Source organism: Notolepis coatsorum (genome assembly GCF_963971535.1).
Source record: "Notolepis coatsorum genome assembly, chromosome: 7".
Lineage (NCBI taxonomy): Eukaryota > Metazoa > Chordata > Actinopteri > Aulopiformes > Paralepididae > Notolepis > Notolepis coatsorum.
The window spans coordinates 88996394-89023286 of NC_140171.1; the positions used below are offsets into that span (position 1 = coordinate 88996394).

Sequence of the window (26893 nt, forward strand, 5' to 3'; positions counted from 1 at the left end):
CAATCCTACCTGGAGGGGAGGGAACAGATGGTGGAAGTAAACGGTACACTATCCCCCCCCCTCACAGTGAGCTGTGGTGTTCCACAAGGAAGCATACTAGGACCGCTACTATTCCTAATTTATGCAAATGACATGTCGTCAGCTTGTGACTGCAACTTGTTCCTGTTTGCGGACGACTCAGCCCTGCTGGTCTCTGACAAGAACAAGTTACAGGTTGAAAAAGCCCTCAGCTCGGAACTAGGCAAAATCTGCATATGGCTCGCCGACAACAAACTATCATTACACATGGGCAAAACAGAGTCCATTCTCTTCGGTTCAAATAACAAACTCAGCAAGACCGACGGCTTCTCGGTTACAGTGGGTGACAATATTATCACAAGGAAAGATGAAATTACCTACCTGGGTTCCATCCTAGAGGCTAATCTTTCCTGTGACAAAATGGCATCCAATGTAATAAAAAAAGTCAACCAACGAACGCGATTCTTGTACCGGATCTCCGCTCTGGTAAACAAGAATACCCTGAAGACTCTAGCAGGAGCACTCATTCAAGGGTACTACGACTATGCTTGCACCTCATGGTACCAAAGCACCTCAAAGGCACTAAAAAACAAATTACAAACATCTCAAAACAAGCTAGTCAGACTACTACTTGACCTGACTCCTAGAACCCACCTCACCCCTGCCCACTTTGACAACCTAGGATGGCTTAGAGTAGACGACAGAGTACAGCAACTTGCAATGGGCCTGGTCTACAAGATACACTATGCGACCAAGGTACCCATGTACATGTCAAAATACTTCCCAAAGGTCAGTGAATACCACGATCACAACACCAGAGGGAGCTCCACAAATCATGTAAAACCCAGATTCGGATCAAACAAGGGACTAAACACGTTTCGCAATTATGCCACATCAATGTGGAACGCCCTGCCTAAAGCTGTAAAGGAATGTGAATCACTACCCACCTTCAAAAACACTCTCAAAAAACACCTACGTGAGACTGCAATTCGAAACTGGCCCCTACAAATGTCCTAACCTAGTTGTACAGTAAATGACCAAGTAAGGCTTTGTCAATATTCCAATGTACAGTGTAAAATGTGTGCGTGTCCCCTTCCCAACCCCCCCCCCCCCCCCCCCCACCTCCAATGTACAGCCCTCACCCAACCCCACCCCACCCAACCAACCTCCTCCAATGTACAGTTTCTATGCCAAATGTATATACACTCCTTTTCTGGACACTTTTGTATCACAAACAGTACTGTATTTGCAAATCTGATATGTCATAAATGTATAGATGTAGCAGTACTGTCTATCTGTATGTCATATATGTTATGATGAATTGAAAATGGGGGACCCTGATGTAAACAAGTCGAAAGTCTTTCTCTGGTCTGCATCCCCTTAACAATTGTATGTATTGAGCTGTACTGTACTGTACCCATTCTGCAATCTGTTAATAAACTTTTCAATCAATTCAATCAAACACACACACACACAATTATTTTGTTACAAAAACTTAATTTCCTGCATTCTGGTGCAGGAATTTTTGAATTCTTACCCTTTAAATGCCAGTGTTTGTGATGGGCATCACAAATTATTGTAAAAAAGAAAAGAAAACACATATTCAATACATTTTTTAATGTTTACCCTTTAAATGCCAGTTTGTGTGATGGCATCACAAATTATTGTTAAAAAAACACAAAAAGTAAAATATTTACAATATATCAAATGCAAAGTACATTTTTCTGGGGGGGATTATTACAGGCTAGGCATGTGTCTATGATTAGCAGCAACACATATTTTGATGGTTTTTTTGTAATGTCAGATTTAACACCAACTCTTTTCAGAAAAGTGAGAGTATTTCATTTTTTATCTGACATTACAAGAAATCAAAAAATAAATGGTTATGATCAAGGCTGAAGTTGAATTAAAGATTTATGACTGTTTAGACTGCAGACTCTGTCACAGTGATCTCCTGGTTGTTCCCCACTTAGATTATTTAACTATCGCGCTGCCGCAACCAGAAAAACTGGCCTGGCCTGCTTCTAAGTTCAGTGGCCTGACTGCAAAAAAAAAAAAAAAAAATTTTTTTTATTTTTTTAGCTTTTTTGGAAATGTTTTCAAGTACCACCAGCAGTACCACCAAGTACCACTAGTGGTACGCGTACCACAGTTTGAGAACCACTGTATTACATGATACCTAAGCGCATACAGTACAGATATCCTCATAAGTATCTATTAATTCGTATCAATTAGATATACTCTTTATCTTTGGGCTTGTTTTTGTATACTTATTCTGAAAGAGTTGAAATAATTATTTTCGCTAGCAAGATCTCATTAGATTATTAAATTAAATGCATAATCTATAGGCACATTTAAATAAATATAATCTGATTGATTGGGGTAATGAGGGACTTAAAATGTGCCTATAGATTATACATTTAACTTGTCAGCGAGGCTATTGAGCCGTACTGTATTGTACCCATTCTGCAATCTTGTTAATAAAGTTTTAAATCAATCAATCAATCAATGCCGTTAGAAAATCAGGATTTCTGCGATCGACACCTGCTCAGCTGAGGCGGCCGCACGCTCTTATCCTGAGTACCAAGTCTGGTTCGAATTAACGAGACTGAATCAGCGTTCGAGGAACAGGGAAAGCCTGGATTCAAACATCGGGTTAATTTAATCTGGATAATGGGACTTTTGATCGACTTAGTTGAACCAGGTACGGGGCCTGGTCTGCATAAACCCTGCAATTAATGCTAAAACCTATTGGTGGGAATGTGAAGTAGGTATAAAGTAGGTATAATTGAGTGATATTATTATATTATGTTATATTATATTATGCTATATTATATTATATCACAGAACCGGCAGATTTACCGCACTTTTTAGAATGTTTGGTTGAAATAAGAGTTTAAGGGTAGATTCCACCATTGAATAGTTGTTCTATTTAAGTCTTATGAGCGATGCTCTGTTGTAAATATTATTAGTGTGGGTGACCCAGGTCACACCACACTACTATTATCTATATTAAATTATTTAAAATTATTTAAATCAACTTTAAATAGCTCCATAGGAATGAATGGCGGAATGTTCAACTAGACTGTAGAAGCTGAATTTTTTTGTTTTACCATCAACCTTTTGTAAATTGCGACAGTGGTCTAAATTCTGGATGTAGATATAAAAACAACACACCAAAACGATGCCACGACTGTGCCCTCGCTCATAAAAGAAAGATAAATGGAATTGGCCACTTCTATAATCATGCTCCAAATACACACTAATGGACTCTCCACTCTAGCTGAAATCTGTGATTTCACCGTTCCTTCCCTTGTCTTCCGATCGCCACACGGGCCACACTTGTCGACGGAATTACACATTATCGCACATAACCCTTCATGAACTTCCTCAAGTGCTCATATTAAAAAAACTAAGCTTCATCTCGTTTTGCTTTAATTATGGTGAGAGTGAAGGAAGCACAGCCTCATTGAAATGCATTGGGGATGGATTTGTGTCAGTTAGGATTTTAATCAATTAAGGCTTGCAGGTGTACTGAGTTGATTGACACCTGCATGTGCATGAGACTTAACCCTTTGGTTGCCGTTCATGAGAATTCTCGTTTCTGTGGCCCAACGGTTGAGTGCCGAAAAAACGAAGATTCTCGTTTCTGGGTGGTTATTTCTTTCATTCGCTATTGCCATTCATAATCCATCGAGGCACCTTGTGCAGGCTGTCCTGAATGGGTCTGAGATTGCAAACGTCCAATACCGCCGCCTAACGCCTTGCGGCCGCTATTGCACTCCATTTGAAACAATGAGGATTGTTGTCTGGGCCGAGCTGCGGCGTGGGGGCGGGGTCTAACCACTCGGGCAAGACAAGTGCGTACCACAGTTGCATTGACGAGGCCCCCCCCCCCGTTCATATTCAATGCTGGATTACGTTGGAAACATGATCACGATCAGTACTTGGAATGGCGATCAGTTAATTGGATTATTCTTTTTGCAGTACATCATAGACAAGGTAAGGGCTATATATTATCAATCTTGCGTTGATCAGATAATTTTTCCCCGCGATTGTGTGTGTGTGGGGTGTCCCCTTGGTTGCGATCAAATCTAGCGATAATCTAGTGTTGATCTCAGATTGATTATTTTTTTATTTTCTTTCTTCCCCTCTTTTTCCCGATTTTTCTCCCATCCCACCCTTCCTGGTTGTTGCATACTTTCCCCTACTGTTGGTCCGAGAGACCGGAGACTGTCACATGCTTTCCTCCGACGCATGTGCAGCCTGCCGGCAGGCCAGCCTGGCCGCGCAGGTTCTCACCGGGGAGAGTGTAGCGTGTGGAAGGCCGCACTATCTCTCCCTAGTTCCTACCCTTGCTGAGCAGGCGCCCCGACAGAACTGTAGGGGTCGCTGTCCACAACGCCCAGGACCCACCCTTCAGCTTTCCCACCCTCTAATACTGCCAATTGTATTAGTGTGAGAGGCGAATCCAGCGTCTCCGGTGTTGGTGACGAACGCAATCTACGCTACGCCACCTGACCCCCTCAGATTGATTATTGATCCAGGCGAGGAATGGCACGATTTATAGTGAAATACAGTAAAGCGCTGTTTGGCTGCGTTTCCTGGGATTACACAGAATCGCTCTGGAACTATGCTCGTATTCACCATGGTATAAAACGGAAATTTATGGATGAAAAAATTATCTGTTTTTTGCATGTTGACCGGAAGAAACTCACTGACGATCGACTGTGTTATTATATCCATAACTATCATATTTAATATAGTTTTAGCACTGCAAACACTGGCATTTATCCCCATTGAACAAAGCGCTGGCACTCACGGCCCACCGCGCCCTCTGGTGAACAGCACTGGATGTGTTAAATTAAGGGAGGTGTCAATCAACTCAATACCTATTCTTAGGCCGCGCCCCCCTTTGTGTATCTTTTGAACCATTTGTCGTAGAGACTTGCGGGTGGTGCCATTGTACTCAGTAGGGCAGGGGTCGCCAATTAGATTTGCCCACGGGCCAGATTTTCCCCAAGCCGTTGCTTCGCGGGCCAGGATCAAAAGCAATGGCTAATTTAATATACTGATATTGAAAAAAGACAAACGTTTTTCTCTGGTCTGCATCCCCCCAACAACCGTGTGCACTGCGCCGCACTGCACTGCACCCACTCTGCAATCCGCCAAACAAAGTTCTCACTCATCCATTCATTCATGAACAGCTCTCAGCTGTTGCAGATCCCCTTAACAATTGTGTGTATTGCGCCGTACTGTATTGTACCCATTCTGCAATCTGTTAAATAAAGTTTTCATTCATTCATTCATGAACAGCAGATCAGCTGTTGCAGATCACCGCGGCGGGTGATGAACAGATCAGAAGACAGAATGCATGAAAACACGACTCACCATACCTTGTTTGTTGTTCAGTCCTCCAAAATCCCTGCTAATGTTTGAAACATGTCACATATCCACTCGCCGCCCTCCAATTCCAGATTGGCGTTGAATGCAGCTACTTTATCTGCCAACTTTAACACAGTTGTAATAACAACCATTTCCTCGTTGTTGTTGTCGCCACATATTATGCAGAGAGGACGTCGCGGCACGCAAGAATCACCGACCTGTTGCAATAAACCCGTATTTTAAGTATGGCTCCTGTTTATTAAAAGAAGCGTTATATTTCCCTGTTGCATTTCCCTATCCAAAGATGTTTGTTTTGTTTTTTAACACATTTGTTACTCGCTCCATCTCGAACGCGGAAGTGAAAGTTCGTTAGGGACTATTCCATTGGTTCTCCCAGTCCACGTGACCATTTCTAGCATTTCAATTGGCTATAGTGCTATTGATGACTACCGGTAGATAGATACAGCTTCACAATAAAAGACACCCTGGCGTCCCGAGTGAATATTTCCTGCGCGTAAAATAAATATCATATTCTCAAAATAATCTGACGGGCCAGAAATTATTGCTGGCGGGCCAATGTCGGCCCGCGGGCCGCCTATTGCCGATCCCTGCAGTAGGGATATCCTCTTTCATTGGTCTATGTTGACCACGCCCCCTATTATTATGCTCCTCCCCCTTTGTGTTTCTTTTGAACCGTTTGTCGTAGAGACTTGCGGCTTGTGCCATTGTACTCAGTAGGGATATCCTCTTTCATTGGTCTATGTTGACCACGCCCCCATTATTAGGCTCCTCCCCCGTTGTGTATCTTTTGAACCGTTTGTCGTAGAGACTTGCAGGTTGTGCCATTTTACTCAGAAGGGATATCCTCTTTCATTGGTCTATGTTGACCACGCCCCATATTATTAGGCCCCGCCCCCTTTCTGTATCTTTTGAACCGTTTGTCGTAGAGACTTGCGGGTTGTGCCATTGTACTCAGTAGGGATATCCTCTTTACTTGGTCTATGTTGACCACGCCCCATATTGTGCTGTTTGGTCACGCAGTGATTCAGCGCTGTGTGCTGTTTGGTCACATGGTGGTCCTGTGTGCTGTTTGGTCTGTGGAATAATGACAAGTAATGACGCAGTGTTTCCCCTAGGATTTTTTTCAGGGGGGTGGTAGGCCCCCAAAACTACTAGTGTTGTCGCGGGGCGCGCGTGTCACGGATACGTGGTGTCAACAGTGTCGTCATAGACGTGTGCAGTAAGGCGGTTGTTAATATCGGTGCATTTCTCTACACTGAGCTTAAATGATACAATTGCACATAAATTAGGTCAATAAATATTAACAATATTTAACATAAATTAACTTATTTACAATTATACATACAGTAGTGACAACACACATATGAACTATTTACAATACAGGGACAGTGTTTACCACAGGATTTTACGAGACTGTGGTGGGTGAACCTCGGACCCTCTAGGGCAGTGTTTCCCAAACTCTGGGTCGCGGACCCGTTTTTATTGGGTCGCCAATAAAAAAATATATAAAAAAATCTTAAATTATTATTATTATTATTATTTTTTTTTATAAAAAAGCTTTAGATGTTCGCCTGTTTGAATCCAGCTCACAGCTCCGGGGTTGTCACCAGCTTGGCTGGCCATTCACACTAATACAATTGGCAGTATTAGAGGGTGAGAGAAGCTGGCGGGGTGGGTCCGGGTCGTTGTAAAACAGCGACTCCTACAGTTCGGTCGGGGCGCCTGCTAAGCGCAGATAGGATCTAAGTGGGATAGTGTGATCCTTCCACACGCTACGCCCTCTCAGTGAGAATCTGCGCTGCCAGGTGAAAAGAAGCGGTTGATTGGCTGGACGTGTGTCGGAGGAAGCACGTGGTAGCCTCCACTCTCCCAGACCGACTGTGGGGGGTAGGTGCGCAGCAACCAGGAAGGGGATTGGGAATTGGCATAACGACTAACATTGGGATGGGAGAAAATCAGAGGAAAAAGGAGGGGGGAAAATATTAAAAAAAAAATAAAAAAAAAGCTGTAGATGTGTTGATTCAGTTGGTCACCACATACTTATGTGAATCTGGGTTTTCTACTCTAGCATACCTGAAAAACAAATACAGAAACAGACTAAATGCTCAGCATGACCTCAGAATAGCACTTTCAAAAACTTGCTATTAAGTGTCATTGCGTATTATTAATTTGATTGAAATTACGTAGTTATGGTTAGATTTATATATTGGGGGGGGGGTATATCATATTTTTCATATGATCAAAAAGTGGGGGTGCAAAAGCACATGTTTGCATCCCCAAGTTCAATACTGGTGGAGCAGAAAACCAAGCCAAGCCAATAGATCTGCTGGTTGAAAAACTTCAACCAGCCACATACCTCTCATTAGATTTCATTGTGCCATAGATGAAATATTATACCCCTTCTAGCATGATGTCAGGTCAGTAGAATTTTTAAATAAGTCCGTACAAATTAATCAGAATGTTGCTCAATGTTGGGGTTTAAGGTTCAGGGCTGTACGCTAAGCTTTTTCACTAGGGGCACACTTGCCCCTAAATGAGAAATTTAGGGGCACAGAATATTTTTTAGGGGCAAATTTTTAAATAACAATTTTACCATTATAGTGCAAAAAAATATGTTCCTCCTGCCTCATTACTGTAGTCCTTTTATTTAACATTTAAGTGCGTTTGTTTTCAGGTTTGTATCTTTTATAATGAACCAACTGAGAAAGTGTGTAAATCACTACAAAAACAACAAACTGTGTGTGTGTGCGCGCGCTTGTGTAGTGCTCCTTGAATGAGATCACCACAACACACATACACACACCATTGCATTAATCAGGAGGACAAGAAACTCTGCATACCTTTGTTTCACAATGAAAAGTGCTTTATAAATAAAATGAATTATTATTATTGTAAATAACCCCATGAAAGGTTTATTATTTTTATGGGTAATTACCTGCTTCATATTTGTGATGTTACTGGTTTCAGGGTGTGCCTAAAGTGATCAATGTGTTGGGCCGTTTATAGAGATCTATGCCAATTAATGTTTATCTATATCCGGGACTTTTTTTTATAAGAATTGAGAGGCCTACTACGGTATGTGTATATGTGACCTTTATTTTGAAAACCGTGTTGCGACGCAACCTTGTTTACGTTTGCGCTTTTGACAGTGAAATGATCAGTTCAACTTAGCTCGAAGGAAAGACTCTAATCAAAAAGGTTTAATGGACCTGTATGAGGCCATAGCTCTTACGGTAGGACTTTGATAGAAGAGGAATGTAATATTATGCAAAACGAGAAATAAACAGTGATTTTACCAGCAGTAAGTTGCAAGCCACTTTCATACGGGGAACCGTGACAATTATTAGTATTATCTTATTTGCATATTGTCTCCTTATTAGATAGATAGATAGGTTACTTTATTGATCCCCGGAGGGAAATTTAAGTAGACAGTATTTCACGTCCTAATAGTGGACTACTCACCTAATGCATGGCTGAACTGAACGTTAGAAGTGTGTCCCCGACCCGTCAATCATCACTGCCAGGTCCGACTTAATTTAATCAGCTATGGTCTCTTATCATCTCTCCACATCGGACGTGGTTGTCATAAGATGGACTGATATCCGCTCCGTTGTTCTTGCAGAGCAAAATTTGCGGCTTAAACTTATTGAAAGGAAGTTCACATTCAGTTTCGAATTTGTTCGCTAGGAATTATGGGATTTGGTGTTGGATGTATGGACTCTACGCAGGCGGGACATGGTATTTAATCGCACGATAGACTACAACTACCAAGTATATAGCGCTGCGTGACCCAGATTCACTTCACACGCAAATATTTTTTTCCCACACGTCCTATCGCAGTAAATTCATTCATTGCAGACAGATTTTTTCACAGCACCGGCGTGACATTATGTCGCACTGTACAGCCCTGGTTGTAGGCTAATGTTTTAAATTTTTTTAAATGAATTTAGGAGTGAAATGCGAATGAAGGGTTGAAATCACTACTCGCAAGGTTGTGAAAGGATATCTGAGGGAGGGAAGAAGAGGAAGAGTTGATGATACTCAACTCTTCCTCTTCTTCCCTCCCTCAGATATCCACGTCTCTGAGCGGATCTCGACCTGTCTGTCTGATATCTCCGCCTGGATAACGTCCAACCACCTCAAACTGAACCTAAGCAAAAGGCACACTCAATATTGGTGTGAAAGTGAATCTTTCATGTTGACGTGGTCATGATTTAAGAATGGTTGTTGTTGTTGTTGTTGCTACTGCTGCTGGGGATGTGAACGGAGGGGCTTCGGGAGGATCGGCAAAGTTATTATTATTATTATTATTATTATTATTATTATTATTATTATTATTATTATTATTATTATTATTATTATTATTATTATTATTATTATTATTATTATTATTATTATTATTATTAGTGTGGGTGACCTGGCGAAGCCAGGTTGCCACCCACACTATAGATATCTATACTCTTTTTATTTCTTCTTTATTCCACCGATTTTGCCAACACCACTTGTAACTGAGGGGTACAATTCCCTGACTGTATTATATAAGTATGGTATCATTAAACCACTACTGTCTTATGTACATTACTACTGGCCATACAGTACACAGGTATATCAGATGAACACTTCCCACAATGACACGGTTCCACACAAAACTGGGTTATAATAATATTTATTAGCAGCAATGATAGTATATAACAATACTTTACGTAGAGTCGCGCTTATACGGCGAAGAATGTGCGTGAGTAAATCAATAACGTAAGTCCATTATCATATTACGCAGGAGATAATGAATACCACCTGTATCTTAGGAATTATATCTATGATACACTAGTAAGGCAGCGGGAGATACTGGTAGGGTCCCTCCGGTTGTAAGCCAGCAAGGGGAGAGGATTTGTCGGTAGCAGAGTCTGGGTCAACGAAGAATAGGGAGACTCCAAGTACAGGAGACGGTGCAATAATCTCTTGATCCGCAGACGAATAACAGCTATTCTCCGGCATGCAGCTCCGCATGGAAGAAAGCTAGCCAGCCTCAGGCTTCTTAGAGGCGGGCTCGACGTTGCTCCTCACAGGGTAAATCCCACACAATTGTGGGTGTAGACGATTCTCCGCTTCATCAGTTACAGGACCAAAGCAAATATAATCCAGCCGAAAAGGGCTATGCAGTCGTCGGGTAGGTTATCCAGTGTACATGTCCACACGGTCCTCGTCTAGGGCTCCTCGGGTGAAGGCGCCAGGGTAAGCTGCCCAGCCTGGATAAGCACACTAGCTGGTACGAGGAAACGTTGGTGATGCTGGTCACTGTAGAACGGTAGCCGCACGATACATAAATAGACTATTACTGAATTAATAGAATAGGTCGAACTCGACGGTACAGCGTTAAACTCTGATACTTCAGTTATTAATTTGCACGCGGTCTCAATGCTCTATTTGGGGCCAAACAGGCCTTACTTCACCGCACGTTGTATCGTGGGTGAGGCTTCACTTATTGGGGTAACTCTACTTCTGTATTCATCTGCGCCGTATTTATACGTTAGGTGAACAAACTAGTACCAGCCTTATTCCTGTCTCGTATTCTTGCGCAGAGCCGTTCATGTCCAGGCATGTCTTTGGCGGTGACTTTGAACTAGACCTTGGGGGTATGGCAGTGGCGCCTAAGGGACCGCTGTCCAATAAGAGAACGAAATATTATGGTCTGTACTAGGTAAAGGGATATTCCGTGTATATGTACAAGGAATACACAAGGGATATCAAACGATATACAAATATTATGCAATATATATCAATTAATAAATATATATATTCGGTTTAATCTGATCCTTCGTAACAGCCGCCTCCTAATTAGTCCCACCTAATTAGATAAGCAGAGACAGATTAACCGCACTGTCCACTACTCAATGTTCGTTGTGAGGGTAGGGCAGTTCACAAAGTCAGGGGGTCATGGTTGTCATCAAAAGTGTCTGGGAGCCTTGGCAACTCTATCAGCCTCGCCACGGGCCGGGTGTATGTCCGCCCTTGGACGAGCACTTCTGCCGCTCTGACCTTTCCGTCGGCACCAGTGATCACTTTGCTTACGCGGCCGGCCGGCCACATAGCTTGGGGTAGTGACTGGTCGATAATCATGACGACTGTTCCTTCTGTCAAATTGTCTCTTTCTTTCACCCATTTCTTCGGCCGTTCGCTTCTTCAGGCCTGTACACTGTCTGTGGTAGCGCGGGGTCCAGCCGCCCCATCAAGAGAGTGTTGGGGGTGACTGGGTCGACATCTGCTACATCACTTGAGACGTAACCGAGGGGCTTTGAGTTCAATACTCCCTCGATCTCCGTGATGACTGTCGTGAGGACTTCTTCCGCCACGGTCTGGGCCCCAAGCACGGCGTACAGGGCTGTCTTTATTGAACGTACTTCTCGTTCCCAAGTTCCACCGAAGTGAGGTGCATTCGGGGGATTAAACTGGAAATCAATCTGATAGGGAGCGAGTTGGGTCTTAAGTTCTGGGCCCATAGCTTGGAAGCTCTCTCTCAGCTCTCTTTCTCCGCCTTTGAAGTTTGTCCCATGATCAGACAATAATATAGACGGTTTCCCTTTCCGCGATGTGAATCTCCGGAAGGCCGTAAGGAATGAGTCTGTGCTCATGGTTGGAAGGAGTTCTATGTGTATCGCTCGGGTGGTCATGCATTTGAATACAATACCCCACCGCTTCTCAGTCCCTCTTCCTTTCTTTACATACAGCGGGCCGAAACAGTCCATACCGGTGGAGTGAAAAGGCTTGTCGCCGAGTCGGAGGCGACAGGGGGGTAGGTCAGCCATCCGGGGTATACTGGGCTGTGCTCGCCATTTACGACAGTCTAGACAAGTCCGCTGGAAGCGTCGTACTGCTTCTCTTCCTTGCAGTATCCAATAACGACGTCTGATCTCCGCGAAGACTCTCTCTGCCCCGGCGTGGTGCACGTCCTCGTCGTATTTCTTTATGTTAAGCTCTGTGACCTTGTGTCGGCTGTTTAAGACTATCGGGTACTTGACGTCATCCGGTAAGTCTGGGGCTCTCCTCAGACGACCACCCACTCTGATGAGATTATGGGCGTCGCTCTCAGGGGCTAAGTGGAGCAGTCTGCTGTCTGACGGGACTGGCTTTGATCCCTGTAGACAGTCTAGCTCGTCGGGGAACGAGTCTCTCTGGGCTCGCTGTAGCAGAAGGAGTTCTGCTTCTTCGTAGTTAGCTGCAGTAATGTCAGTAGTGGGCTGAACATCTGGGTGGTGCCACAGGAATGTCTTTAGCTGCGCACTCTCAAGGGTGAGGCAGTCGTCTATGTTGGGATCTGTGGGGACGAGTGTGTGTGTCAACCCACAGAACATAGATTTCTTCTTCTCTGCCTCCTCTTCACTCGCCTCCCGTGGGGTGGGTGTAGGCCACTCTTCTTCCGGGAGCTTGAGGAACTCGGGCCCGTCACTATATAGATTGTGACGGGTGAGGTCATCCAGGGACATTCCCCGGGTGATGACGTCAGCTGGGTTGTGTTTTGTGTCCACATACCTCCAGCTTGCTGCTTCTGTTAAATCTTGGATCTCTGTGATTCTGACTCCCACGAAGACCTTGTATCTACACGAATCGGACTGGATCCATGTGAGTACGGTCATGGAGTCTGACCACAGGATTGTTCTTTGCACCGGGATGGTGAGTTCACGTTGGATTAACGTGGCGAGTTGCGCTCCTGCTAGGGCTGCGCAGAGCTCTAGACGCGGGATAGATTGTTGCTTGCGGGGGGCTATTCTTGAGCGAGCCAGGATGAAGGCAGTATGTATTTCTCCTCCCTCCTCTCGGGCACGCAAGTAGGCCACCGAACCGTAGGCTACTTCGGAGGCGTCGCTGAAGACGTGCAGGTCCATCTGGCACGTCTCCGGCCTCACTGTGGGTGGGAAGTAGCTGCGGCGTATGTTGACACCTGGGAGTGAGCTGAGTTCTGTCTCCCACTCTCTCCATGTGGAGGCAAGGTGTTCGGGTATGGGGTCGTCCCAGCCCTGGTCCTTGTCCCATAACGCTCTTACAATCATCTTTGCCCTGGTGGTGTAAGGTAGAATACATCCCAACGGGTCATATTGTCTGGCGAGTGTTCTGTATACACTCCGTCTTGTGGTCGGTAGTGAAGTCGACCTTCCCTGCTCCTTGGTCAGGGGTGTGTGTTTATAATGGAGCGAGTCTGTTTTGAAGCGCCAGACTAGTCCTAATGTCATTTCTTGGGCTTCTCCTGGGATGGTCGCCATCCAGGTCTCGCTGCTTGCTGCCTTGTCCTCTGGGGAGAGGCTGCGCAATACTTGAGGGTCGCTGCTGGCCCACTGCCGGAGATCAAAGCCGCCTTTGATCAGGGAGGCGCGGAGCTTGAGTAGGTTGAGTAGTCGAGACGCTTTGCAGACAGTTGTCCACGTAGAAACTATTTCCTACACTTTGTCGGACCTCTTCATCAGCTGCTGGGTCCTCTGCGACGTGTTTTTGCAGTGCAAACGTAGCACAGCATGGGCTGCATGTGGTTCCGAAAGGGAGGACTTCCCATTGATAGATGGATGGTTGCTCATCCCCGATCCTCTCTCTCCATAAGAACCGCAGCAGGGGCTTGTCCTCCTCCACTAGTCGCACCTGCAGGAACATCCCTTTGATGTCGCCGCTGATGGCCACCTTGTCTTGGCGGAAACGTAGCAACACGCCTAGTAGAGAGGGGCCGAGTGTTGGGCCGGGCAAGAGCTCTTTATTCAGATTTTGTGATCCGATCTGGTAGCTGCAGTTAGACACAATACGATCCTTGCCGTTGTGGTGGACTTTGTGGTGCGGCACGTACCATGATTCGGTCGTCTGATCGGCCTCTTTAATGTCAATTTTCTTTATGTGTCCCGCTGTGATTAGCTTGTCAATCTCAGCGCGGTACACAGTAGCTTGAGCGGGGTCTCTGGCTAGGCGCCGCTCTGTGTTCGATAGATACCGCTCCGTCGCTTCTTTTGGGGCGTGGAAGGTAGGCATACCCTCTCGCCTCAGGAGTGGAGTTGCGTATCTCATCACTCCGTTGACTTTGACTCTCTTTGTCCCCCGCTCGAGGAGGGCTATAGCATAAATGTCTTCCTTGGAACGAATGTGTTTCCTTTCGTTCTTAAAGGGCATTGTCTCTAGTGTCCATAGCCTCTCGACGTGCTGTAGGAGGGTGGTGTCTTCTTCTGTCACTCTGGAGTGGAGGCAGCTAGTGGCTGCTGTTCGGTTAGGAGACCTAGAGCGGGGGCCTTGTAGTGTCCATCCTAGGCGGGTCTCGACTGCTGCTGGACAGCCTCTGGGCCCAGTGTGGACCCGGTCCATCGGGACGATGAGGTGTGCATGGTCGGATCCTATCAGCAGGGTCGGTGTGGCACCGTCTATGAGCGGTATAGGTAGTTGACGCAGGTGCACATATTTATCCATCAGCTTGGCGATGGGGTAGGTGTACTGCGACAGGCCTATGTCTTGGCTGGTGAAAGCGTTAGTGATCCTATACCGTCTCTCTGGCTGCCCGCTTGCTGCGATAGTGAAGGAGACATTCTCGCCCTTGATCGTCTTCAGGTCTCTTCTTATTGTCCGAATCGTCATCGTTTCTTCGCTCCCCCGCAGCCCCAGCTGGGCCGCAGCGGACGCGAGGAGAAGGGTCTTCTCTGACCCGTCGTCAAGGACGGCGTAGGTGTCCATGACCTTGTCTTCGTAACTCAATGTTACGCGGACCACCTTCAAGAGCACCCGGGCGCCCCCGCTGCTGGCGGGGTCAATGTACATAACACTTGCCTTTGTGCTGCTTGAGGGTGCAGGCTTTCTTCTGTTACTGTCATGTAGGACGTCCAAGTGGGCTCCGTCACACCGACTACACCTCTTCTTTAAGCGGCACTCGGCTGCCATGTGACTGCGCGCACATCGGTAACAGCGTCGGTTGGACTTTATCCATTGACTCACCTCGTCGGCGGTCATCTTCTTGAACGTGTCACAGTGTGACAGCCAGTGTTCCTTTTCGCAGTACGGGCATACAATCTTCCACTTCTCTTTCATCGAGGGGGTACTGTGGTTCTTGTTGCTCGGTACTGATTCGGCTTGGTGCATGACGGTCACCAGCCTGCGGCCATCGTTTGCTCTCCTAGGTCCCTCTCTGGAGCTTGGTGTGCTCCGCACGAACGTATCCAACCGTAGGCTGTTGACTTCTCTCGCCAGGAAGTCGGCTAGGTCTAGGAGGGATGGCTCGGGACCGTTAGGATCACGGTGGTCTCTTTGCCGCCTGAAGCGCTCTTGTCGGGCGGGCGGAAGCTTCTCTAAAATCCTCTCAACATTAGAGTTTGCATGCAGTTCGTACATACCCTTTTCCTTTTGCGCCCCCAGCATCCCTACCAGGGATTGTACCTTGATAGACAGGTCATCTAGTGAGCGATTGTCTGTGGCTGGGGGTAGACGGTCAATATTCCTTATCTCTTGTATTACGTAGTCCCATATGCGTCCATATCGTTGGTCGAGGGCTGCTAGAGCCGCGGTGTACGGGGTAGTAGAGGTGGAATATGCCAGCGCTATATTGTGCGCTCTGGGCACCTTCAGGTGCTTAAGTAGGATAGCATACTTGTACGGTTCATCTGTTACATCGGACATCATTGTCTCTAAGCACATTCGTAGCTCTGTGTACTGTGCTCTGTTCTCGTGTGTGAAGTCCGGGAACGTCGGTGTGCCAAGGTACGATGCCATGGATGGCTGGCACATCGGTGAGCGTTGGAGGAGAGGCCTCCTAGGCGAGTCTCCTCTTACTTGTCGTGGTGGGCTGGTACCTGTCGGGTACCAAGGCCCGCGTACCCAGGTGCTGTTCCTCGGGGCTGGTTGTGCGTCAAGCTCACCCGTGAATTGAGTCGGGGGTCTGTAGCGCAGAGCCGCGGGGGTAAAGTCTGGGCTGTACTGGACCTCCTGGTCCTGTGGAGTACGGTGATGCTGTTGGGCTTGACTCTCCTCCTCTCCCTCTTCTTCTTCCTCTGCCAGGTCATCTAGATCCTGTAGTCGTCTATTTAGTCTCTCCGCGGCATAGGCCGGTTCTTCCCTGTTGCTGGGTCTCGCTTGGACCGGTCGGGGAAGGGGTTCGGAGAGGGGTATAGGCTCTCTCTGTTGGCCGGGCTCAGGGTCGCTTGATCGGGTAGGGGAGGGTGCCCTAGACCCTTGTCTTGACGAGGCCCTGGAGCCCCGTGCGGAGGGAGGGGGGGTTACCCTGGCAATCAGCTGCTCCATTATCTGCGCTTGTAATCGGTCGCGCTCGGCTTCGCGCTTGGTGAGAGCGAGGTCGTGCTCTGCTTCGCGTTGGGCACCGGCGGCGGCGCGCTGGGCTTCGGCGGCGGCGCGCTGGGCTTCGGCGCGGTCTCTTTCCATATTATCTTCCGTCTGGAGGCGTCTAATCTCTAGGCGTATGCGGTCTTCGTCACTCCGTTGCTGCGCTTGAAGGCGATCTCGCTCGGTCGCGGAGTGTTCGCGTTCACTAAGGGCTTGCGCTTGGAGTTTCGCGTGGAAGCGTTCTTGTTCCATGGAAGAATGTTCGCGCTCGCTAAGCGTCTGTGCTTGGAGTCGATCGCGCTCGGTTGAGGCTGCCAGGCTGGCGATAAAGGCCTGCGCCAGCATCTTGTCCGCCTCGCTGGGGGAAGACGCTGGTTGAGGTGATCGGCTTCTGGTAGTACTCGTTGGAGATCCGTTCTCCTGTCGTGTACCGAGGAGATCCATCTCCGGGGTACGCGTCTCTTCTTGTGGTGGGTCGGGTTCCGTCCCTGGAGGGCTTTCTTTATCCTGGAGCTCTCCGGGGACTACCTCGTCGACGTTGGAGGGGGGTAAAGTCATGTCAGGTCCCTCCTGGTCCCCCCCGTGAGCTTGGTCAGTTACGTTAGAACCCACTAGGGTCTCTACTGGCGGGGTCGCCTGGTCGGTAGGGTTGGACATACTTTTACTATCCGCTTTTTCCGCGTTTAACGTCTGTAGAAAGCTAGGTAGTATACTGGCAGCGTAGTCCTCTAAGTACTGAGGTGGATGCCGTCTACGCTGCGGGCGATCTATTTTAGGAGAACCGTTTGTGGAGTGTTCATCATTGGCCATGTCAATATTAATACTATATTAATATTACACTAGTTACCCTCCGGCTCGAAGGACCAATTGTAACTGAGGGGTACAATTCCCTGACTGTATTATATAAGTATGGTATCATTAAACCACTACTGTCTTATGTACATTACTACTGGCCATACAGTACACAGGTATATCAGATGAACACTTCCCACAATGACACGGTTCCACACAAAACTGGGTTATAATAATATTTATTAGCAGCAATGATAGTATATAACAATACTTTACGTAGAGTCGCGCTTATAAGGCGAAGAATGTGCGTGAGTAAATCAATAACGTAAGTCCATTATCATATTACGCAGGAGATAATGAATACCACCTGTATCTTAGGAATTATATCTATGGTACACTAGTAAGGCAGCGGGAGATACTGGTAGGGTCCCTCCGGTTGTAAGCCAGCAAGGGGAGAGGATTTGTCGGTAGCTGGGTCAACGAAGAATAGGGAGACTCCAAGTACAGGAGACGGTGCAATAATCTCTTGATCCGCAGACGAATAACAGCTATTCTCCGGCATGCAGCTCCGCATGGAAGAAAGCTAGCCAGCCTCAGGCTTCTTAGAGACGGGCTCGACGTTGCTCCTCACAGGGTAAATCCCACACAATTGTGGGTGTAGACGATTCTCCGCTCCATCAGTTACAGGACCAAAGCAAATATAATCCAGCCGAAAAGGGCTATGCAGTCGTCGGGTAGGTTATCCAGTGTACATGTCCACACGGTCCTCGTCTAGGGCTCCTCGGGTGAAGGCGCCAGGGTAAGCTGCCCAGCCTGGATAAGCACACTAGCTGGTACGAGGAAACGTTGGTGATGCTGGTCACTGTAGAACGGTAGCCGCACGATACACTATACATAAATAGACTATTACTGAATTAATAGAATAGGTCGAACTCGACGGTACAGCGTTAAACTCTGATACTTCAGTTATTAATTCGCACGCGGTCTCAATGCTCTATTTGGGGCCAAACAGGCCTTACTTCACCGCACGTTGTATCGTGGGTGAGGCTTCACTTATTGGGGTAACTCTACTTCTGTATTCACCTGCGCCGTATTTATACGTTAGGTGAACAAACTAGTACCAGCCTTATTCCTGTCTCGTATTCTTGCGCAGAGCCATTCATGTCCAGGCATGTCTTTGGCGGTGACTTTGAACTAGACCTTGGGGGTATGGCAGTGGCGCCTAAGGGACCGCTGTCCAATAAGAGAACGAAATATTATGGTCTGTACTAGGTAAAGGGATATTCCGTGTATATGTACAAGGAATACACAAGGGATATCAAACGATATATAAATATTATGCAATATATATCAATTAATAAATATATATATTCGGTTTAATCTGATCCTTCGTAACACCACTCGTGCCAGAGCGTTCGCGCCCCATACACGTGAAAGGTATCAAAACGAGCGGCTTGCCTATGGCAACAGCGGTCTTCGAACTCGTAAAGTTTCACCGCACCGTCTGGCTACGAATCGACTTTAAAAAAAAATTAAACTCGGAAAAGTCCGATCTTCAAATGGTCTATGTTGACCACTCCCCCGATCCTTAGGCCGCGCCCCCTTTTTGTATCCTTTGGACCATTTGTCATAGAGACTCGCGAGAGACCCTCTCCCCCGTTGGCCGGCGGTGCACAGGCGTCACCCACACTTTCACAATTTCCCTCGCGCGGAATTGTCTAGTTATTATTATTATTATTATTATTATAGTAATTGGCTATCATACTGCAATATAAACTGAGTTTTATAGTGAAAAAGCAGCTTTATTGGTCAAGATTGAAGGCTCTATATTGCAGGAAATTACACATACAGGAGTTCATTAAATAAAAAATTAAAACCTCCAAACCACCCCTTGCCTGTCTTGCACCCCCAAAAAAGCACAAAAAAAAGAAAAAAGAAAAGATAAAAAAAACAATAATAATAATAAATAAATCTTGCACCCCCACTTTCAACTATAACTAGGCGGCCATGAGTGGGGTCATGGCCATACTATCAGCTGCTTCCCTACTTTCACCACGTGAAGTCCGCGTATAGCACTGCTTCAAGTTTAGTGCTTAAAGTAGTTAGTTAGTTATAGGAGCTGTGTTGGCATTGTCTTTTGTTTCTCCCTCTCTCACTAATTTACGGGAGAAAGAAAGGATAATGTCGTCACCACCGGAGAGTCTACTGTTCACGGGTTCTTTGCAAGCATATACGCTGTTTTATGAAATCAGCATATGGTCTTACGAGACCGATCAGCGCTGGCCCAGGGTGTTTTTTCAATGATTGAATATGCTTTGTGGGTCCGGCGTGCCTTGGTTGCCCAACATCATAAAAACGGCGCTTTTTATGCGGTCGGCTGGGAAGGAGATTTTTGTCTCTACCGAGCGCCAGTGCACTAGGGTAGACTCGACGGCTCACATACATCTCCGGGGGGAGATGACGGAGTAGATCAAAACATTGGCAGAGGGGTCTCACGCCCGTTGGGTGGGCCACCAGGAGTAGTGCGTTCGCATACTGACCATCTTGGTGGCGCCCTCTGTGATGTTTTGGATCGACACGCGTACCTACCCCCCTCTTAGGACTGGGGGCGGCGGCATGACTAGGGCACAGGATTGGTCCTGGTCGTGCCGGACCGGATCAGTTTAACCTGTTGTCCGCCGGGGAGCAGACAGGTTCTGGTACCCCGAAGGACTCTGTGCTTTTCCGGGGGGAAAATGCCAGGTCGGGCCAGACGTCACAGGGGTTGATGTCATGAATGTGTGTGTCATATAGATGCCACTACGAGTTGCCCTTAACAGTGGCGTGCATTGGTCCATACTGTGTTGTACCTTTTGCACGATGTTAGGGGGTTGGTCCTTCTCCATTTGTTTTCACCCCTCCCTCCCTGCTAAACCGGGGATGGGAGGGTGCTGTCGGGGAGGCTGCTTCTGTCAACTCCTCTATGCATCCCTGTGTAGGTCCCGGTCCGCCAGGCCCAGGTCGGGCCTTGCCCTCAATGATCTGTTGACCTGGGTTAACCCTTTTTAAACCTGAAACGCTTGAACTGCATTGTATAGCCTGTGTATACGCAGTTATGTTTCTGGGGTTTCTTAGTGGGTTAAGGGAGCAACCACCTCCTGTTAAAGTAAACATAGGGGGGGTGGTTGTCTCCCCGGTGTGTTGGTAGCAGAGTCGACTCTCGGGTTGAGGCCGGGCCTGACCCCGTCTGCCCGAGAGTATGCATCTTTCATGACCCCGCATCTTTCATGACGTCTGCCAATTGTGTCAAACTCTTTCTCTGAACCTCGACCCCGCAGGATTAATAAATTGCCGGGGTCAGGGTTCGTGGAGATTGTGACATGGTGCACAGCATACCGAAACACCCTTTACGCCGGGATACTGTTCTTACAGTAAGCCCCTTAGGCGCCTGTCTAGTCCACAGTGCTCCGGGGGCAGGTCGAGTTCTACTCTTGGGACCTGTCAGCCTGGATTGAGGGATCAACCTCCTTGGAGGGTTGTCTCCCCGGCACGCCGGCTGGCCCCACGATATTGTGGGGGGGAAGCCTCCTTGGGAGCGCTTCAGAGCGGCGTGCCAAGGGGAGAAGGGCCTTCACCTGGTTTAGGCCCTGTCCGATACGCTGGCGATGTGGGGGGTGGTGTCACCAGTGACCGTCTGGTGGGGTCTCGATGCCGCAGCCTCATTGACCTCACCAGGCCCCCGTGTGGGATGCGCGTCCGAGTAGTCGCGGGCCCTTCTAAACAAAGGTAAGTCCCACGGTCTGCTCACCCTGTGCATTTGAGGCGCTAAACCCTCTTCGCACAGTTGGGTCCGATCTCCCTCCCGTCCCTCGCTAGGGGGTGCGGGGGGGCCCGGATCCTCCCCGGTATTCTCATGGTTGTAGGGGACCTCAGCTCTGACTCACTGAGGACCCCACGGTCTTCCGTTTCGGCGGTGAAAGACTGGGGAAGGAGCTGATAGTATGGCCATGACCCCGCTTATATAGGAGCGGATGTGGGAGTGGTCAGGCAGGTGGGCAGGTGCGTACACGTGGTGAAAGTTTTCATGATAGAATATGATTAAAGGGATAGTTCCAATAGAGCAGAGCGCTCGCTATTTTATTTAATGAACACCTGTATGTGCAATTTCCTGCAATATAGAGCCTTCAATCTTGACCAATAAAGCTGCTCTTTTCACTATAAAACTCAGTTTATATTGCAGTATGATAGCCAATTACTATAATAATAATAACTTTCCCGATCCTCCCCGAAGCCCCTCCGTTCACATCCCCAGCAGCAGTAGCAACAACAACAACAAGCTACGAGTTCAACACATAGTTCCCTAACAATCCTATTATAAAATGACCTACAACTGATTTGACACTTCATCAAAATACTCCACTTCCTTTTTCCTAAGCAGAATCAATTTATTTTTAACTGTTTGTCATAGAGACTCGCGAGAGACCCTCTCCCATTGGCCGGCGGTGCACAGGCATCACCCACACTTTCACAATTTCCCAGTGGAATTGTCTAGTTACATTTGCTTTTGATGAATGATTTATATGTTTTTACAGTGTTTATCAACAGTGTTTATCACCATTTTCATTGGTTGTGCCACACATGCAATACAAGATTAGAGTACTTTTTAAGATGTCTATCTTTTTTTGCCCAGTATATATAGACCTGTTCACTGTCCACGTCAGACTATGTTTCAAGTTTCAAGTTTCTTTAATAGTTGTCATACAGAAGTACAGAATACTTTTGTACAAAATGCTTCTTACTGTTGCGCTCCAGAGACTGTGCAAGACAAGATAAGTATGAAATAAAATAACATAGTAAAATTAGAAGTAAAAAACAAAAAGAAAAAAAAATGTGTGCGCGCATCAAGGGGGCAAAAGGAACATAATCCTGGTCAGAACAACATTAGCTAGCATTTGTTAGCCATGCTAGCGATCTAAACAATCAATCCATGCCAAAGCTAGATATGTAAAAGGTGAAAGACTTACACTCACAGCCATGCTGATTTGGCAAAATCGTTTGAAACTACTTTTAGTCAGGGGAGTGTCATTGTTTTTCCATAGATAGAGCCCGTCATACTTTTTAGCGCAGTCACGTGACCGGTGTTGTAGTATTGGACTGATTTACAGGACTCGTGACTCTACTTGGACTTGAGCACTGATGACTTGGACTTGGACTCAAGCATTGACTGCATTCAGACTCGAAAGGTGCAGAGTGACGTGGACTCAGACTTATTAATTGATAAATACAGTTATTATTTAACAATTTTTTTTTTGTAATATGCCCTAATCATGTGGCATAAGATATTGATGGCTAGTGCATTTGTTTGGCTATTGTGTCACAAAGCAAATAAACTCCCTTTGAAATGGTGACCACTGTGTCATTTATGTTTAATGGAGACCTTTTTTTATTTGTACGTCAGCTCTTTGACTGCCAGAGTGGAGTGGACTCAACCTTGATGACTTGGACTCGGACTAGGGTAATGGGAACTCGACTCTGGCTCTTCTTTGGTGACTCGGACTCAAACACTGGGGACTTGACTCGGACTCTAGATTTAGTGAATCGACTACAACACTGCATGTGACTCAGTTGGTATTGCTGATTGGCTCGAACACGGTATGTTTGTATCCAGCAAACAGGTCTATATGGTGCAGGACACAGACCTGGGGTGTGGGACCGCAGCATGGCCTGGAGATACGGTATTGCTCCTATAGGAACCCTTAGAGTTTGGCTATGACACCCCTATTGTCCACTGTCACTCCTGAGGTGCCCTTGAGCAAGGCGGCGTACCCCAAACTGCTCTTGGTGCACTGTGGGTAGATACAGTCCTATTCCCTTTCTTATTATTATTAGTGGATCCTATTAAGTGAACTATATGTACTGAAGACACTGTTGGACTGTAACAATTCCATGTACGAATAAATTAAAAATTAATGAATGAAATGAATGAAGTCATATTTGAATCTTTTCCTCATCTTCTTCTTCTTCTACAGGACGGCGCTGATGACAGCCACCGGATCGCCCCCTCCCCCGTTGTGCACGTACGGGGCCTCTGTGAGTCCGTGGTGGAGGCCTCCGTGGTGGAGGCTCTGGAGAAGTTTGGCAACATCTGGTAAATACTTACTTCCCTCCCTCACCACCCCGGCATTTTTCAGGGGGGGTGGTAGGGCCCCCGAAACTACTAGTGTTGTTGCGGGGCATGCGTGTCACGGATACGTGGTGTCAACAGTGTCTTCATAGACATGCGCAGTAAGGCGGTTGTTAGTATCACTATCTGTGCATTTCTCTACACTGAGCTGAAATGAAACGATTGCACATAAATTTGGTAAATAAAACACATAAATTAACTTATTTACAATTATACATACAGTAGTGACAACACACATATGAACTATTTACAATACAGGGAGGCACATAAAACACTCATAACTATTTACAACCAGTGTCAGAGTGAGCGCACTCAAGTTGTTTGGAAATTCTGAGGGCTCAGAGTGCACACTGGACGCTCTGACCGAAGAGTCAGTTCATCAGAGTGGAGCAGATTTTCAGAGTGAATTTATTAACTCACCTTAACTAAGGCTGTATGAAATTTGTTTTTATCTTTTCCTGTTTTCGGATTTCTCTGATTTTATATTTTTTCCTTTGATTTGATTTGATTTGAAATCTTTATTTCGAACATGTAAATGAATACAAACAAACTAAATAACTAAACAAAATCAAAACATAACTCAATTTACATGTTCGAAAAGGAGTAGGAAGAAGTATACACTTATTTAATCCTACCCCTTTTCCACTACTCAAATGAGTGTACTAATTTAAAACATAAAAAAAAAATATATATATATGCAAAAATAAATATATATATATATATATATATATATATATATATATATATATATATATATATATATAATGTGGTGGACACTAGATGGAGGTGTCTCACTTCAGAATGGACACTGATTGAGTGACAGGAGGGAGTTGACTTAAGGTAGAGCCATATGAAATCCGTTTAATTTTTTTCCAAATTCCATTAAATTCTTTTCCAAATTCCGTTTTTTCCGTTTTAATATTTCAGAATTCTGTATTTTGCTTTGTACGCTCATTTTACCATCAGAAATAGTGTCTAATAAGTGGGAATGAATAAATGTCCACAATTTAATAAGATATAACAGTCGATTTAATAGGGCTGTCTTAAATACTTCGAAGCTTCGTTCGATGGGCATGGGATTCGAATATGAAAATAAAATCAGATTATTAAAAATAAATAAAAAATTATATATATTTTTGCAAAATCAACTCTGCCTCTCTTTGTTAACTACAACAAGCAATGCTGTTTGTTATTTAAGATGAGGTCGGACTCGGCACTGACAGATTTGTGTTCATTGTGCTGCTTTTATAAACCCTCAAATGACGGCTTACAATATTTCATGAAAGCAAAGTGTTTTGTTTGTCTAAGATTTAAAAAGGTTTAAACTTTACAGCACTGACAAAGTTGAACAAAGTGCTGTACAAGTCCCACAAAAGTAAAAAAAAAAAAAAAAAAAAAAAAAAATTTATAGTTGATTCCATTTTTATTGCTCAATTCCGCGATTCCGTCCGCGATTCCGTGATCGCGGATTCCATATGGCTCTAACTTAAGGGTGTGGCTGTACCTTGGTTCTGTTGGAATTTTGTTTGGAAGTAAAGTTCAGAGACTCGATACTCCGTCTGCTCGTCTCATTGATTCACTTCCACAGTGGTGACCCTGACGTGATGAAATATGAGCAATAACGAGAATCCACCGGCTGTGGTTCCCGCAGTGTATGCAGCTAGAGCTGCCGCGGTATTGATGTTTTCCTTACCGCACACATTTGCAAAATATTTCCTACCGCCGCGGTTATTACCGCACGCACACAAAGAATAAAAAAAAAAAAAGTTTGAATGCATTTTTTTTTTTAGTAGTAGTCTACTCTTTATAGCATATAGCCTGCCTCTAGTCTAAATGTCTATCTTTAGAGGATGACTTTGCAGCATGAATATTGTTTGGGATTCGGCAAGCACGCATTAGTTATTGAAAGTGAAACACGGATTCGAAGTTTCCCCTCTGGTCGTGCGCAGTTCACTCGGTGTCGCGGGCAGGGGTGGTTACCCCTAACCCCCCCGACCCTTTCTTATTATTATTACTATAAAGTTACTACTTTATAATAAAGGCATTCGTTTGGTGGCATTAACATTATATAGTTATACGTTCAATAACATCAGCGTATTTACCGGACCATATCAAGGCAAGCAATACTCTATTCATATCTCAGTTCCTTTCTTTGCTCAGAGCGTGCTGAGTTGTCCCATTCTGCGGTCTGTTAATAAAGTTTTCAATCAGACAAGTGTATAGAACGAAGGGCTTTTATTATAACATTCGTTGCAGACAGTAAAATCATTATGTCTCGTTTAGTACTCCTGAAGAGCGATGGTAGTCCACTCCGGCGGAGAGTTAAAGCTAACGTTATTAGCCGTGTTGTGATGAGCTGACATTCAGGACGTAAAAAACGTGTGACGCGTCTCTCTTCTGACCAATCAGTGGTCTGCAATGTTTCACGTGACTTTTCTGGTACCCAATAGGGTCGCTTGGAACCTCGATGGAGGAGTAGGGTATATCTGCAGAGCCGCAAGCCCAACGAGAGGAGGGTAATTTATTATTATTATTATAAAAAACAGCGGTGACGCGGTATTCAGCCTACTCTGCGGTGGCCGTGATGTAACAACGATACCGCGGTAATGCGGTAATCGCGGCATCTCTATATGCAGCTACAGTCAAGTTGCCAGAGTTTTGGCAGCATGACCCGGCCCCGTGGTTTCAGCACATCGAGGCACAATTTCACCTCCACGGAATAACGTCGGATGAGACGAAATATTATCATGTTGTCGCGGCATTGGATTCCTCCACTACACGCCGGGTGATGGGATTCCTGAGAGAGCCACCAGCAGCCGGCAAATACAACGCGTTCAGAGAACAGCTGTTGCGGCTTTTCCAGCTGTCAGATGCAGAGCGCGCGGAGCGCCTATTGTCCCTCAACGGATTGGGGGACAGTAAACCAACAGAACTGATGGAGAACATGCTAGCACTGCTCGGTTCAGGTGACGCTACATTTATTTTTGTGCAGCTGTTCCTGCGTCAACTCCCGACTCCGGTGCACACGGCTCTGGCCAGCTCGCCTCTCGTGCGCACCAAGGATTACCGGGGATTGGCAGAGGAGACGGACAGAATTCGACTGGCCTCCCGTCAGTACTGTGTGGCTGCTGTGTCTGATCGGGTGGCTGATCGCAGGGATCAGACACAGAGGGATGATAGAGGGCTTTGTTATTATCATCGCCGTTTTGGCAACAAAGCGAAGAG

The 26893-nt window shown here is 46.0% G+C and overlaps 1 protein-coding gene across 1 annotated transcript in view; it reads left to right on the forward strand.

The window, feature by feature from the left end:
• The window catches only part of hnrnpll (heterogeneous nuclear ribonucleoprotein L like), a 325690-nt gene that overhangs the window by 103131 nt on the left and 195666 nt on the right, over positions 1 to 26893 (forward strand). Inside the window, exon 2 of the mRNA XM_084317964.1 lies at positions 23514 to 23632. Coding sequence (XP_084174090.1) covers positions 23514 to 23632 — 119 coding nt within the window. The remainder of the gene's footprint in view (positions 1 to 23513; positions 23633 to 26893) is intronic.